Here is a 13411-nt window from a genome sequence, read left to right as displayed (position 1 = left end):
CATGTGGATGTTAGATTCCTGCAATACAACTTTAAGTGCTGGATTTAACCATGAGATCCTGGGCAAAGTACTTAGCCACATGAAGCCTCAGTACTCAGTATCCTAGTCAGTAAGATGGCAATAGTAAAATAGAGAAGGATCTAATTCACAATATTACTGGAATGATTAAATGGGACATTTGTAAAAGATCTTAAGAAAGAGTCTGACACCTAATAGGTGCTAGATAAATTGTGGCTAACATTATTATTATCTTATTATCTCCATGTAAATTACAGTTGCTAGAAGTTGGTGGATATGGGCCCAAGGAAGTTTTTCCCTTCAGAGAGCTCACTGTTTCATGGGGAGGAGTGACAGATACATAAGTCAATGGCTAGTCCCTGTGTAAGGGACTGTACTAAAAGTACCCAGAACAGATTATTAAACAGAGAAGGAAGTCATTAGTTCTCAATGGGGATATCAGAAAAGTTTTCAGGCAGAGACAACATTGCTCAAACTTTGAAGGATGAGGTAAGCAAGTATGTTCAAGGAGGAATACAGGGGAAGAGGAGGAAGTTGTGTGCAAGACGACATTGAGTTGTTAAAACGCTGTCCTCAGATCACAGTAGAGACCCTGCCTTAATAAATATGCAGAGGATAAATGAAAGCATTATGAAAGGTCTATCATAGCTTCAAAAGAACGTGTTGACTTCTCTTGATTTCTTTCTTTCTTTCTTTTTTGACGGAGTTTCACTCTTGTTGCCCAGGCTGGAGTGCAATGGCGTGACCTCGGTTTACTGCAACCTCCTCCTCCTGAGTTGAGGTGATTCTCCTACCTCAGCCTCCTGAGTAGCGGGGATTACAGGCATGCGCCACCACATCCAGCTAATTTTTATATTTTTAGGAAAGACAGGGTTTCATCATGTTGGCCAGGATGGTCTCAATCTCTTGACCTCGTGATCCGCCTGCCTCGGCCTCCCAAAGTACTGGGATTACAGGCGTGAGCCACACTGCCCAGCCAACTTCTTTTGTTTTAAGTGGTGCTTAATCATTTGGTGGTTTGCATATTCCAAAAAGCTTCTAAATATTTGTGTTGAACCAATGCTGTCATTCAAAAACAGAATGCTTCTTGGGCTGAATGGCACTATGTCATCCCAGCAAGAAGAAGAGCATTGGAATCTAATTGTGTCATCCATGTTCTTATTTTAAAACAATCTACGGTAACACCCTTCCAGCCAAGAAACGTTCAGTCAGTTGAACAGATGTGATGTGTTGTTCTCCCTGATGCATTAGCCTCAACCTCTGAGTTCATGAAATTCTGAGTTTCTTTCTGTAGCATGCTGTGTTCATTCATCAGCCTGAGTCATTTTATCTGATTGGGTCCAATCTCCCCCCACTTGGCCCGCCTCCTTTTGCTGCTGAATAAATCATCCTGGGAGCTGTCCAGGTTGGAGAAAGATTTTCATAGGAAAGTTCCAACTGCATCCAGCCCCTCATTTATTCAGGCTGAGTCCTTAGGGCCCCAAGGAGAAAGAACTGAGAAAATAAAGAGATGTCTTCCATTGCCAAGTTTGTTAATATGGTCATTAGCACAGATGCCGTGGGGCAGTGCTCACACAGAGAGGACACAGCTCCCCACACATTCTGGTTCAGGGTCTATAGGACAGCCCTCCCAACTGTGCTCCGTCTGGGTTCCCAGCTCAAGTCAAGAGACTCATTACCCACCCGAATTCCAGTAGGGTGAGGCTGATGAGTTCAAGGAATTCAGGAAAGCAGCAGCAGGAAGCATGTCTTTCACAGGAATGTAATTCCAGGGATTATTTCATTAAGGGCTAGATAACTGCAACACAGAGTTGTTTGAGGTGCTTTCATCCTTAACTTCCAGCCCCATGGGATAGGCCAATTATTCTGGGAGATCTTTAGAGTTAACACATTAATTCATCTACAAGCAGAGTTAAAAGTAGAATCAGCCGTCTATCTATTTAAAGTTGAGCGTTTCATTTTGGCTTTCTTGAGGGATGGTAGAATACAACTTTAAAGGACTGGAATTAGGGGAGTCTTTTCCATGGAGTGAACGAAATTCTAGAAATCTACTGGTTAGGGACTAGGGGAAATGTTAGAGGATTCTTTTGTCTTCCTTTTGGAATTCTGTGTGCAAGGCAGGTGACCCGTTCCGGGTTTAACCCGAAGTCCAAATGCGTGGGGGAAAAAAAAGAATTAAAAAGCAAAAAATTAAATCCCGCGTTTCTGGGACACGGCCGACAGAAATAACCCTGGAGACAATGTCTGTGGTTGGGGGTGGGGAGATCGAAATTTATTTTTCCTTAGGACAGGCAGGAGGGATAGGATCTTCTCTTCTCGCTCAGGAGGGACTGAGGGGGCGGCAAGGCAAGGCGGTCATTCGGGCTTTCATGGGACGCCACGGGGAGCAGCGAACGCGCCCAGGGCCTGACGTCATTGACCATCAGCTGACTGTGCTCTGGGCCCGGGCTCCACCGGCTGCAGCCGCAGTCTTGGTGGCGGAGGTGGTGACCACCACCGCTCCTCCACCTGCATCCGGGTGCGGGACTGGGGCGGCCGCGTTTGCCCGGCAAACCCTGCACCCCCGGGACGCGGCTCATCAGGCGTTAGCACCGGCACTAAGCTCCCACCGCGCAGCGACTTGGTCCGCCGCAAGCGCCGCCGCAGGCTTTGTCCGCGAGCGCTCGGCTGAGCCTGGGCGGGCGGGAAACCTGGCTAGGGCGAGGCGGGACCCCGGACATGCCTTTCTCCACGTCCGCCTCCTCGACCCTTATTGTAAGCGGAGAAACTTAGTGTGTGAGGCAGGCATGGGAAGTCCCCATTTTAATGTCCCGTACCCTTCCCTCTGGATCGAGGTAGTAAAGAGGCTCCTGTAGGAAACTGACTGCCTCTATGATTGCGGCTTCTTGGGGGATTTTGCGTTTAGCCCGAAAGTTGGCTTTGCCAAAAGACGCACGGGTAGGAAGGGCGGAAAGGAGACCCTGTATTCCGTCGCGCTGGGCTCTCCGAGTCCGTGGGCAAAGCGGCCTACGAGTCCTGGCTCCGCACCTGCAGAGGACAAGAGCCAATGCCTAAAAAAGAACAGCGGAGGAACCGGTTGGCGCGGCCAGCTGGAACGCTGGATCTCAGCGCGCCCCGGGAAGGCCGGGGGCGCCCGCCCGCCCTAGCCCTCAGTGGTCCTCTCCCACACCGGCCCGTGCGTGCCGCTTTCTACAAGACCTGGGGCGTCCTGGCCAGATCTGGGTGGCAGGTCCCTCCGCCACCCCCCGCCCAGTTCCAGGGGCGTGGCTTGGCGCGGGGGCGGGTTTAAGTCACCGCGGGTGTCTGACCGCTCTGACAGGTCTCCAAATTCCTCCCGGTAGCCTGGTGCCCGCAGCGCGTTTCAGAGCTCCAGGGTGGCACGCGGCGGCGCTTCCCTGGATCCAGAGGCGTCTCTGTCGACTTCCACTCGGCCTCGGGCCTCCCTTCTCCACACCTTCGCCTTATCCGCCAAGCTTCGGTTCTCAGCCTCGGATATCCGCACCGGCGTCTTCTCTTCGTTCTCAGAGCTCTTGGCTTTGGAGACCTCCCCACTTTTTCCTTCCCCCACCTCCTGCTCCTCTTAGCTCCGAGCCAAATGGACTCCAAAGAACGAAGTAAAGGGGATGGGAACTGTGTGCTGCGACCCTTCGAAAGCACAGCTGAAAGCGTGGACCTCGTCTTATAGCTCAGGCTGGGACCCTGGGGCGAGAGTCCCCGCACCCACTCCCGGAGGGATGCTTCTGGCCGGAGCCAGCGCTGCGCTGTCAGTCCTTGCTCCGCAACTAGGAACGAGCCTAGGAGGGAGCCTCAGCATACCCCTTCCTTAAAATTAACTATTTGGTGAATTGTTAGCGCCGAGGCTACCACCTCTCCAACCCTGTCGCGGGGCGCCCCGCCACCTCACCGTGCCCCCCTCCTCCTCCTTCTTTGCCCCCGCCCCCAGCTCCGCCCCTGCTCCCCATCCCGGCGCAATGGAGTTCTCCGAAAGGCGATGATTCCAGCCACATCTGCTAACTTCGCACCCATCGCTGCCGCCGGTCACCCCCGGCCAGGACCCCTGAAACCGCGGAGCAGTGGGCGTCCAGAGCCCAGTGCTGCAGCCAGGCCCGCCCGACGCGCGGCAGAAGCACGGCGCCCAGGCTCCTAGGCGTCTCTTGGAGAGCAAAGGCTGCGCCAAAACGCTGAGCCTAGAACCAACCAAGGAGCCTGAGCCCAGGAAGGGGCTGCGTGGCTCAGAGCCCTGCGGCTCCTGAGGACAAATAGCCACTGCCGCTGCGTACCCAAGCTGCGCCGGTTGGCGGGAGAGCAGCGCGCAAGGACGCGGAGGTCCGCCGCAGTCTTCCAGGTGCCCTTTGCCCCGGGCACAGTATGACCTGACCTACAAGGAGCCCTGGCGCAGGGCTCCTGCAACGGGACAGCCTAGGATAGAAGGGATCGCTGCCAAGCTCCTACCAGCTTGCCTTCAAGTCTTTAGGAACCCCGTCCTCCGGCTGCCTCCCCAGGCTTCTGCGCCTCCTTCCCTGCGGCCCAGCGCCATGGAGCTCTCCGATGTGCGCTGCCTTACAGGCAGCGAGGAACTCTACACCATCCACCCGACGCCCCCGGCCGGCGACGGCAGGAGCGCCTCCCGGCCGCAGCGGCTGTTGTGGCAGACGGCGGTGCGGCACATCACGGAGCAGCGCTTCATTCACGGGCACCGGGGAGGCAGCAGCAGCGGAAGTGGAGGCTCGGGCAAAGCATCGGACCCTGCGGGCGGCGGCCCCAACCACCACGCGCCGCAGCTGTCAGGCGACTCGGCGCTGCCCCTCTACTCGCTGGGCCCGGGAGAGCGAGCGCACAGCACCTGCGGCACCAAAGTCTTCCCGGAACGCAGCGGGAGCGGCAGTGCCAGCGGCAGCGGAGGCGGGGGCGACCTGGGCTTCCTGCACCTTGACTGTGCCCCTAGCAACTCGGATTTCTTTCTCAATGGGGGTTATAGCTACCGAGGGGTCATTTTCCCCACCCTGCGCAACTCCTTCAAATCTCGAGATCTGGAACGCCTCTACCAGCGCTATTTCTTGGGCCAGAGGCGCAAATCGGAAGTGGTGATGAACGTGCTGGACGTGCTGACCAAACTCACTCTCTTGGTCCTGCACTTGAGCCTGGCCTCGGCCCCCATGGACCCGCTCAAGGGCATCCTGCTGGGCTTCTTCACCGGCATTGAAGTGGTGATCTGCGCCCTGGTGGTGGTCAGGAAGGACACCACCTCCCACACGTACCTGCAGTACAGCGGCGTGGTCACCTGGGTGGCCATGACTACCCAGATCCTAGCAGCAGGCCTCGGCTACGGGCTCCTGGGCGACGGCATAGGCTACGTGCTCTTCACGCTCTTCGCCACCTACAGCATGCTGCCGCTGCCGCTCACCTGGGCCATCCTGGCCGGCCTGGGCACCTCGCTGCTGCAGGTCATCCTCCAAGTGGTCATCCCCCGGCTGGCGGTCATTTCCATCAACCAGGTAACTCCTGCCTGCCTTGCATTTGTTTCCCCTCTAACTTCCCCGGGTTATTAATCATATAGCTTCCAGAGGGCCAGGGTTGCCTCACTCTCTTTAAGTCTCCTCCTTCAGTCTGGCACAGTGCCTTGCACCTAGGAGGTCTAAAGTGTTAGCGGAATGCAATCTCTTCTTAAAGTGGAACTAAATGACCTCTAAAAGTTTCTACCAACTCTACCCTTGTACTCGGATTCTATGAGTAATTCTACTCTGACATCAGCTAAGAAAGTCTGCTTTCCGCTCCTCATTCCCCTCCCTCAGGGTCCGCAGTCTCTGGAGCATGAGACAGAAGGGGAGGGGAAGCATCCAGATTTAGAAGGTGACCCATTCCTTAATAGCTCTCCTCAGGAGAGTCGCAGCAGGGTGTCTAGGGGGTTCTGGGCTTCAGAGTTGGGTTTTTCCATATCTCTAAGCCACAAACCCTCAGTTCTCAAAGGAACATACATTTGTTAAACACATACTGACTGTCAGTGCTGAGTACTGTATGTGTTATTTCATCCAGTCCTTCAAATAATCCTATGACACATGGTTTTCTCGGGAATTTTTTATTGCCTTGGTGACCGAACATGGTATCTTCTCTCATGACAGGATGCGACCCCAGTGCTTTGAATAAACCAAACTCAGTAATTGGGGGTGGCAAAGAACGCAAGTTTTGATTAATTGGAAAAGAGCATTTTGATGTAGATGGTGTAAATATTATATTTAGGTGAAATCTTGTTCTTTAGGCATCTTTCTCTCCTTTCTCCTCCTTTTTTTTCTATTCTTCCCCTTAAATATGGATATGCTTATGTGAACACAGTTCATATTGTCTATGGATGAGAAGGTAGACAATGTTTCTCTTGTTTGAATTTACTAGAACCAATAGATAATTAATGGCATGGCACTGTCTTTGCAAAATGTATGGTAGGTAACAGGAGAGTGAATTTGGGGGGTTCTCAAAAATGAGGGAAACATGTCAAGTGAAGTATTTTCAAATAGATGACTGGTGTGACATGCATGGTCAGGGGTCTGCTTTGTGTGGGTCCACCCTGTCCTCAGCCTCTGTATCATTTCTGCTGCATTAGAAGCTTAAAACTCCTCTTCTTTATGGGTGAATTGGAATAGATAGTGCTTAGAATAAACAGGCACAACCCCACTGAAAATTGCTCATGATGTTTAGGTTGCCAGCGCTGTTAGAGTGCTTCACCCATCATTGGCCTCCTGGACTTCTGGTCAAAGTGGGATCCTGTCTCTTCTCCGATGGTTCTGGATTCCTTTGCTCAGGTGACTTATCTGATTGGCTGCTTTTACAGTGCTTTCTGAAGTCTCTCTGGGTAAAGCAAAGAGTACATAAATTACATGCCTGTGATTATCAGGCATGAAATGGAGAGATGAGAGACTCTGAGTAAGGGCTGATTGACTGAACTTTTTCTTATTAAAGGCAATAATGAATGTGTTATCACAGTCACCATGAAACTTTATATCCACATATAACAAATAAGTCTTAATCTGGGAAGTAGAAGTCAAATTCTTTGGTATTAACTATCTCTCAATTGTGTTTACATGAAGACCTACATGCCAGCACATCTAAATCTACTTTCTTCCAAGCTCTCTCATTCTCTTTTTTAATTTTCTTTGTTGTATACTTAAACATTAGCAGATCTTTTCTTCCCTGTCTTCCTCCCCTTCCTTCTTTCTCCTTCTCTTTGCCTTCTCTTTTTTTACCTAACTCACTATGAGTTGTTTTCACGATAAAGCATAGCTATCTGATCATGTATAAGAAACTCCATGTATTATAACCCACTGCTTTTCATGCAATAGCCTTTCTCAGTACGCACAACTAGAAAATTTAATAAGTAAGTTAGGAATAGTATTTAGAATAACACATCCTAAGTGGCAAATTATGAGTGTTTTCAAAGTTCTAAGTATAGATATCTTTTTCTTGCCAAGTGAATCCAGAAAGTAAATTTGGCTCCATATTTGTTTTATACTCTACTCAAATACTACCAGATGGGAGAAGATTAAAAATAACCCCCAAATGTCTTCCCACCCTCATCTCATCATAAACAATTCTCCACTGTGAAAACCAAGGTCCTGATGCATGTAAACCAAGTTCATTCAATTTTTTGTTTGGGTTAGAATTATAGATAAACTACGATTTCATAGGTTGAGTCACCACCTGTTACCAAAACTCTAGAGGAACAACCAGAGCGCTCTCCCCTCACTTCAGTGCTGAAAGGGCCTCTAAAGGTCCTTTGGCGCCCTCTATGGGCTTAAGAGTCTTTCCTAGATCTTGCAGATGGACAAAGTAGAGAATAAATCACTTTTTATAAGAATCTGTGATTTTTAAATAGGTACTATTTAGTTTTCCATGTCTAGTAACATATAAAGAATGCTCAAAACCTGCTAAACACTTCTTAGAGCAACTAGAGTAAAATCCTAACTGCTTACCACAGCATGCTTGATTCTCTGAACTAGTTGCTTCTTCTCTCTCCAACCATATTTCCTTCTCTTCTCTCTTCTTTTCTCTTCATTAGGCTCCAAATATGCCATTCATTTTTTGCCATATTCTAAGCTCTTCCTAATTGTGGGTCTTTTCACCTGCTACCTAGAGCAATTTTTCCAAAGTCTTTATAAGACTGGCACATTCTAATTGTTCCAGACTCTCAAATGCTACTTTCTCTAGTAAATGACTTGTTTTATTTTCTCCAGAGCACATCTGCTATCTGAAATTATCTTATTTGTTTATATCTACTGTTTGTCCTCCACACCCTCACAAGAATGTAAACACCATAAGGGCAAGGATGTTGTCTATCATAAATAGCATTTTATCCTCGGCCTCTAGAAAAATGCCAGACATATAGTAGGTATTCAATAAATGGTCACTGAATGAACAGATAATTCATCATATAGGAAATATTATAAAATATCCAAGTGCCCTGGTGTTGTGTCGGTGAAAACTTTCTACAAACACACACACACACACACATCATATGCGTGCAAGGCAGTCTTACACATAAATATCTTTTAAAGAAGTCAAAAACTATAATAATCCTTTACTTTGCACAGTATTTTACATGTAACTAAGCACCCTTATGTGCATCATCACATCTAATGATGAAAAATAGATGGTATCATCCTTTATTTTCATTTCAGAGAAAAAAATGACAGATTCCTAGAAACTTTACAGTGATATCCTGAGGATCAGGAACCTAGCAAGCAGTAAGGACAGAATTCAAACCCTTACTCCAATGCCAATTATTCTTCAGAAACTCTCTAGTGATTATCTTTCTAAACACGTAAGCATTTGAAACTATTAAAGAGTGAGGAGTACTTCTTCTACTACTTAAGAGAGTAAATTCTGTATAGCACATGAATAAACATTTAATGAAGAAGCCAAAGGGAAATTATGAGAGAAAAATGAGTGAATTGCTGGGAATAGGCTCATTGTAGCTAACTCATCATTCTGCTTAGCTGGATGCAAATCTATCAACTAAAGGCCATAAACACTGGAATAGCATCTTTCTCCACATTAATCTTCATTCTCTTTGGTAGGATGGCTAATGTTTAACTTAGAATTATCAAGAATTAGGAAACGAAAATGAGAGTATAGAGTTAGCGCACCTTGGCAGCTGTTTCACTTCACTGAAAATGTCATTTTTGAAAGGAACAAATGAGCCAATGATTGCCTCCCTTTAATCTAAGCTATGAGAATCTGCTTTCCCTCTTTCTACCCTGAAGGAAATGACATCTGTGACTTGACAGGGTAGCAACCACACTGCAAATCTCTGCAGACACCCTATAAGAAGAGACAAAGCCCTGTGTTCATTGAATCACCATTTGCTTTCCACTGCGGATATAAAATGGAACCTAAAAGGGGCCACTCAGGAAGTTCCCTGCCATCAGCAAAGAGATGGTTTATGTTTTCTCTATTCAATTAACACACTACAAACATTGACTTCCCACCCAACAATGAGATTATTGTCTAGAGCAGACATAATCACCCATATGTTTTCTGCATCTGGAGTGGCATTGGAAAGATTGAGAAACTTTCAGGAGGTTCAAAACCCAGTTTGAAGGGTTCCTTTTATTTCACTCTGACTTAGCTCAGCTATAGGTAGCACTAGGGCTACAATCATTTCTTTCTTATGAAACCGCACCCAATTCAAGTTAAATAAGCCTCAAACCAATAATAGGAATACCTTGTCCAGATTTCCCTAAGACACTGATTTACTTTTCCCACATCATAAACCAATTGTTTGTCTCACCAATTCGATTTATCCACCAGTAAATTCATTACAAAATGATGTTATATATGTAAATAAAGGATTAATGATAAGATTATATTTGCTAGGTTCTTTCACAAGATAGATAAATTCTAAACGCTATTGCTATAGCTAGCATTTTACTCTATTTTAATTGCTGGTGACAATAATCTGAGTTATCTTACATTTGAAACTCATCTCATTCTCATTCTTTAGCTCATTAGTGATAAGATGGTAGAAATCATTTAGTTATTGGAAAACTGAGAGGCAGTAATATTTAACCAGAAAGATCGCTGCATTATGGTTCCCTCTTGGGGATTCTAAAATGTTACAGCTAGTGGCTAATTAGTCTTCTGTACCTCTTGGTGAGATAGATAAGCAGACTTGTCAGAGTGGAGATGATTTCTCCAAGATAACTGTACAATCAAAGGCAGTCAGGTATGCAAATCCAGGTTACTTTAGTGCTGAAGGTCATGCTGTCAGATTTAAATTTCTCATGCAACATCTTCTTTCCTACCTTTCAGCATCCTATCAAACAGGAGAGACTAGAGCCAGAAAAATGCTAAAGAATGATGGTTAAACTTGACTTATAACGAGGGACATTTAGCCTACCATTTGACTTTCAAGAAATGCTTTAGGGGAAAATGCTTTTTGGGTGTAAGTGCTGGATAAGATAGTGGTATATAGTATGAGTAGGTTGGGTTCAGGAGGGAAGCAGACTTTGTATGTGACTTAAATACACATTTTTGACCACTTAAATGAAGGACTAACTTCACAGTAAAGACAAGATGAACATAATAAAATTACCAACTTCTGTCCCATCATTCATACAGTTTAAACATTAGATATTATACGTTCTTTGTGTAAGTCTAAGGTTCTTTGTAGCTATCTCAAATCAAATAAAGGGAATCCTGTGACTACTTAATGTACAACAAATGGCATGTAATATAAATCATTCCAATTTGGTAGTTGGTATCAAGGTACGTACTCACTTGAGAGACATAAATATCCATTAAATGAGGATGACTGGAATCCAATTTAATGTAACTCACCAGTTATGGTGTGCATTTCTTAAAACCCCAAATATCTCCATTTCTGTACATTTTTCTTTAGGAAATTCATATAGGTTTTAAAAAAATAATGGCAGCTTTCCAGCATGTCTGAGAAAAATGCCTTTCAAAAACTGATTTGAGTGTCAACCTTCCCAAGAGATTCCTCTGAATGCCGAGAAATGGATATATTCTCTCTTACTTGTGAAAGATACCCAGAGATTCTCCTTTTTCTTTCTTTCTATTTTTCTTTTCTTTCTTTCTTCTTCGTGTGTGTGTGTGTGTGTGTGTGCTTGTGTGTATGTGTGTTGGTGGAGAATGGGCTTTGCAAAGGATATCATAATGACGGCTGAAATGACCAATTAAATCCCTTCAGCCCTGGCCTGTAGACATCTTTGCCCTGGAGTTGCAAATAGGCTTGTTGTCTCTGTATTTAGAGAGAGTTGTAAAATGATTGTATAGTGTGTGCTTTGCAAGATTGAATTATGAATTTGTTTTCCTTCATATCTGGTAATATCACCTGACTGTTATCAGCAGGTCAGAGCATAATTAGATTAGAACTGGGAAGATGGGGAGGACTTTGCTTCTAGAGCAGCTGCTACAATGTCATGCTAAGTAGGACAAATGCATTAGTCATATTTATACTTTGATGATTGATGGCATTTTAAGAGCTCATCAGAAATGAGTGAAACCAAGCAAAAAAACGAAAGATTTTTAAAAAGAGTTTATTCCAAATTCAGTGCTGCTAGCAACATTTAATCAGAGGACACTACTACAATCACGCTGATGTGACACTTTACTGTTGTCTAAATATGTCTTAAGATGCTAATTTATTCATTTCACAAGTGTGTCTCTTTAAGTTGATTCTACATGTGTTTATTTGCAAAACATAGGAGACACTTGCAACATTCATCTTAAACCTTTCCTCTCAGCACCAAATAGGTACAATATTGATTGTCTGAGAGACCAGTAGGCCCAGATTACGCAGTTGGACAACATAGCAGTTCACTTGACTTATCGCTTCTGAAGTGTGTTCTTGGTTTTCTCTTTGGAGCAGAATTAAAGTAACAGAACATGAAGGTTGGTGGCAGTATGGAAGGTTGCAAAATTTCTGTGATACATAGGTTTGAGCCACAGCTAGTAAAGGAGTGGGTTATGTAAAGAATTTTCTTCCCAGGATTTTTGTGGGACTTTAGTTGAGGAATGCTGCTTCAGCCAGCCACAACAGATCAGGGAAAGCCAGTATAATCTTCCCTGCACTTCCCCAGGAAATGTAATTGGATTTACACACTCAAATTATATCATGTGAGTTTTGTTTATGAAGGACTATTTTAAGAAGTCAGGTCACTTAAGCAGTGCTTCGGAAGCCAGATTTTCTCCCTGCAAGATTTTTTACAGTCAGCCCTGTGGGGGAGAGGAAGAATGCAGACTAGATTAATTAACCATGGAGATGCCAGACATTCCACAGGAGGCCCAGGCACATTCTGGTACGCATAAAAGCCACCTACCAGCAAATACCACTATGCCACTACCTTCTCAATAAGGGAACAGAGCTTATCCGACAACGTGTTGTAATAAACCTATGTTTGCTTGTTTTTTGATCTCTATGCATTGGATTCTGAATGTGCATGTGTATAATTTGATATCTGAATTTCATTTAGCTAGATCATACATTTTAAAATATGAAATACTTTGTACTTTAGCTACTGGAGCTTTCTATCCCTTTCACTCTGTTTCCTGCTTTATATATCTAAGCTCAAGTGTCCTAATTGCAAAATGGCTTTGAAGCACAAACTTCCCCCAAATTAGGGAATGATAAAGTTATACATGGTGAAGACATAAGCTGGACATGGAAGTAAATCACATTAATGTTTTGGGGTTTCTTGTTAAATGAGTAATGTTTTTACAACTGCCATTTCTATCTACAGTGCCAGTGTAAAAATTTCACATAAAAATGAGAAACTATAACCACTTCATTTTGTAAACAACACATCCTTGTTCTATGTCAGCTGATTTTTCAGTTGACTGGAGTAAACCATTTCAGAATCTTTTCTTCATTTGTGTGTATGTATGTGTGTGTGATTACATGCTGAATGCACAAGATTGCTTATAAAATAGAAACTATTAAGGATTAGAGAATGCATTATCAAAATACACGTATTTCTTTAGCTCAGACTATAGGGAGAAGAAATAAGGGCATAAAAAAATCTAACAGAACCCATCTTATACTGCTATAACAAAATACCTGAGACTGTGTAGTTTATTAAAAATAAACCAGAATTTACTTGGCTTCTGGTTTTGGAGACCAGGAATTCCAAGATTGAGGGATCATATCTGGTAAAGGTTTTTTGTTGCAATGTAGGATGGCAGAAGGCATCACATGGGCATAAAAGAACAAGAGATTGAACTCAAAGCCTCAAACACTTTAAAAATCAGCATTAATCCTTTCATGAAGGTAAAGCCCTCAGGATCTAAACAACTTTCATTAGGCCCCACTGGAACATTGGGGATTACGTTTCCAACACATGCTTTATGAGGGGCACATTCAAGCCATAGCAAGGACCAAAAA

The 13411-nt window shown here is 44.9% G+C and overlaps 1 protein-coding gene across 2 annotated transcripts in view; it reads left to right on the top strand.

The window, feature by feature from the left end:
• Positions 1-3336: 3336 nt before the first annotated feature.
• Positions 3337-13411, top strand: part of ADCY8 (adenylate cyclase 8) — a 263858-nt gene continuing 253783 nt past the window's right edge. For both annotated transcript variants that reach the window (XM_008001549.3, XM_008001550.3), the window contains exon 1: positions 3337-5513. In XM_008001549.3, coding sequence (XP_007999740.1) covers positions 4554-5513 — 960 coding nt within the window. In that variant the 5' untranslated portion in view covers positions 3337-4553. The remainder of the gene's footprint in view (positions 5514-13411) is intronic.

Source organism: Chlorocebus sabaeus, chromosome 8, assembly GCF_047675955.1.
Source record: "Chlorocebus sabaeus isolate Y175 chromosome 8, mChlSab1.0.hap1, whole genome shotgun sequence".
Taxonomy (NCBI): Eukaryota; Metazoa; Chordata; class Mammalia; order Primates; family Cercopithecidae; genus Chlorocebus; species Chlorocebus sabaeus.
Note: the sequence above shows the minus strand (reverse complement) of the source record. Positions and strands in the feature narration are given on the sequence as shown.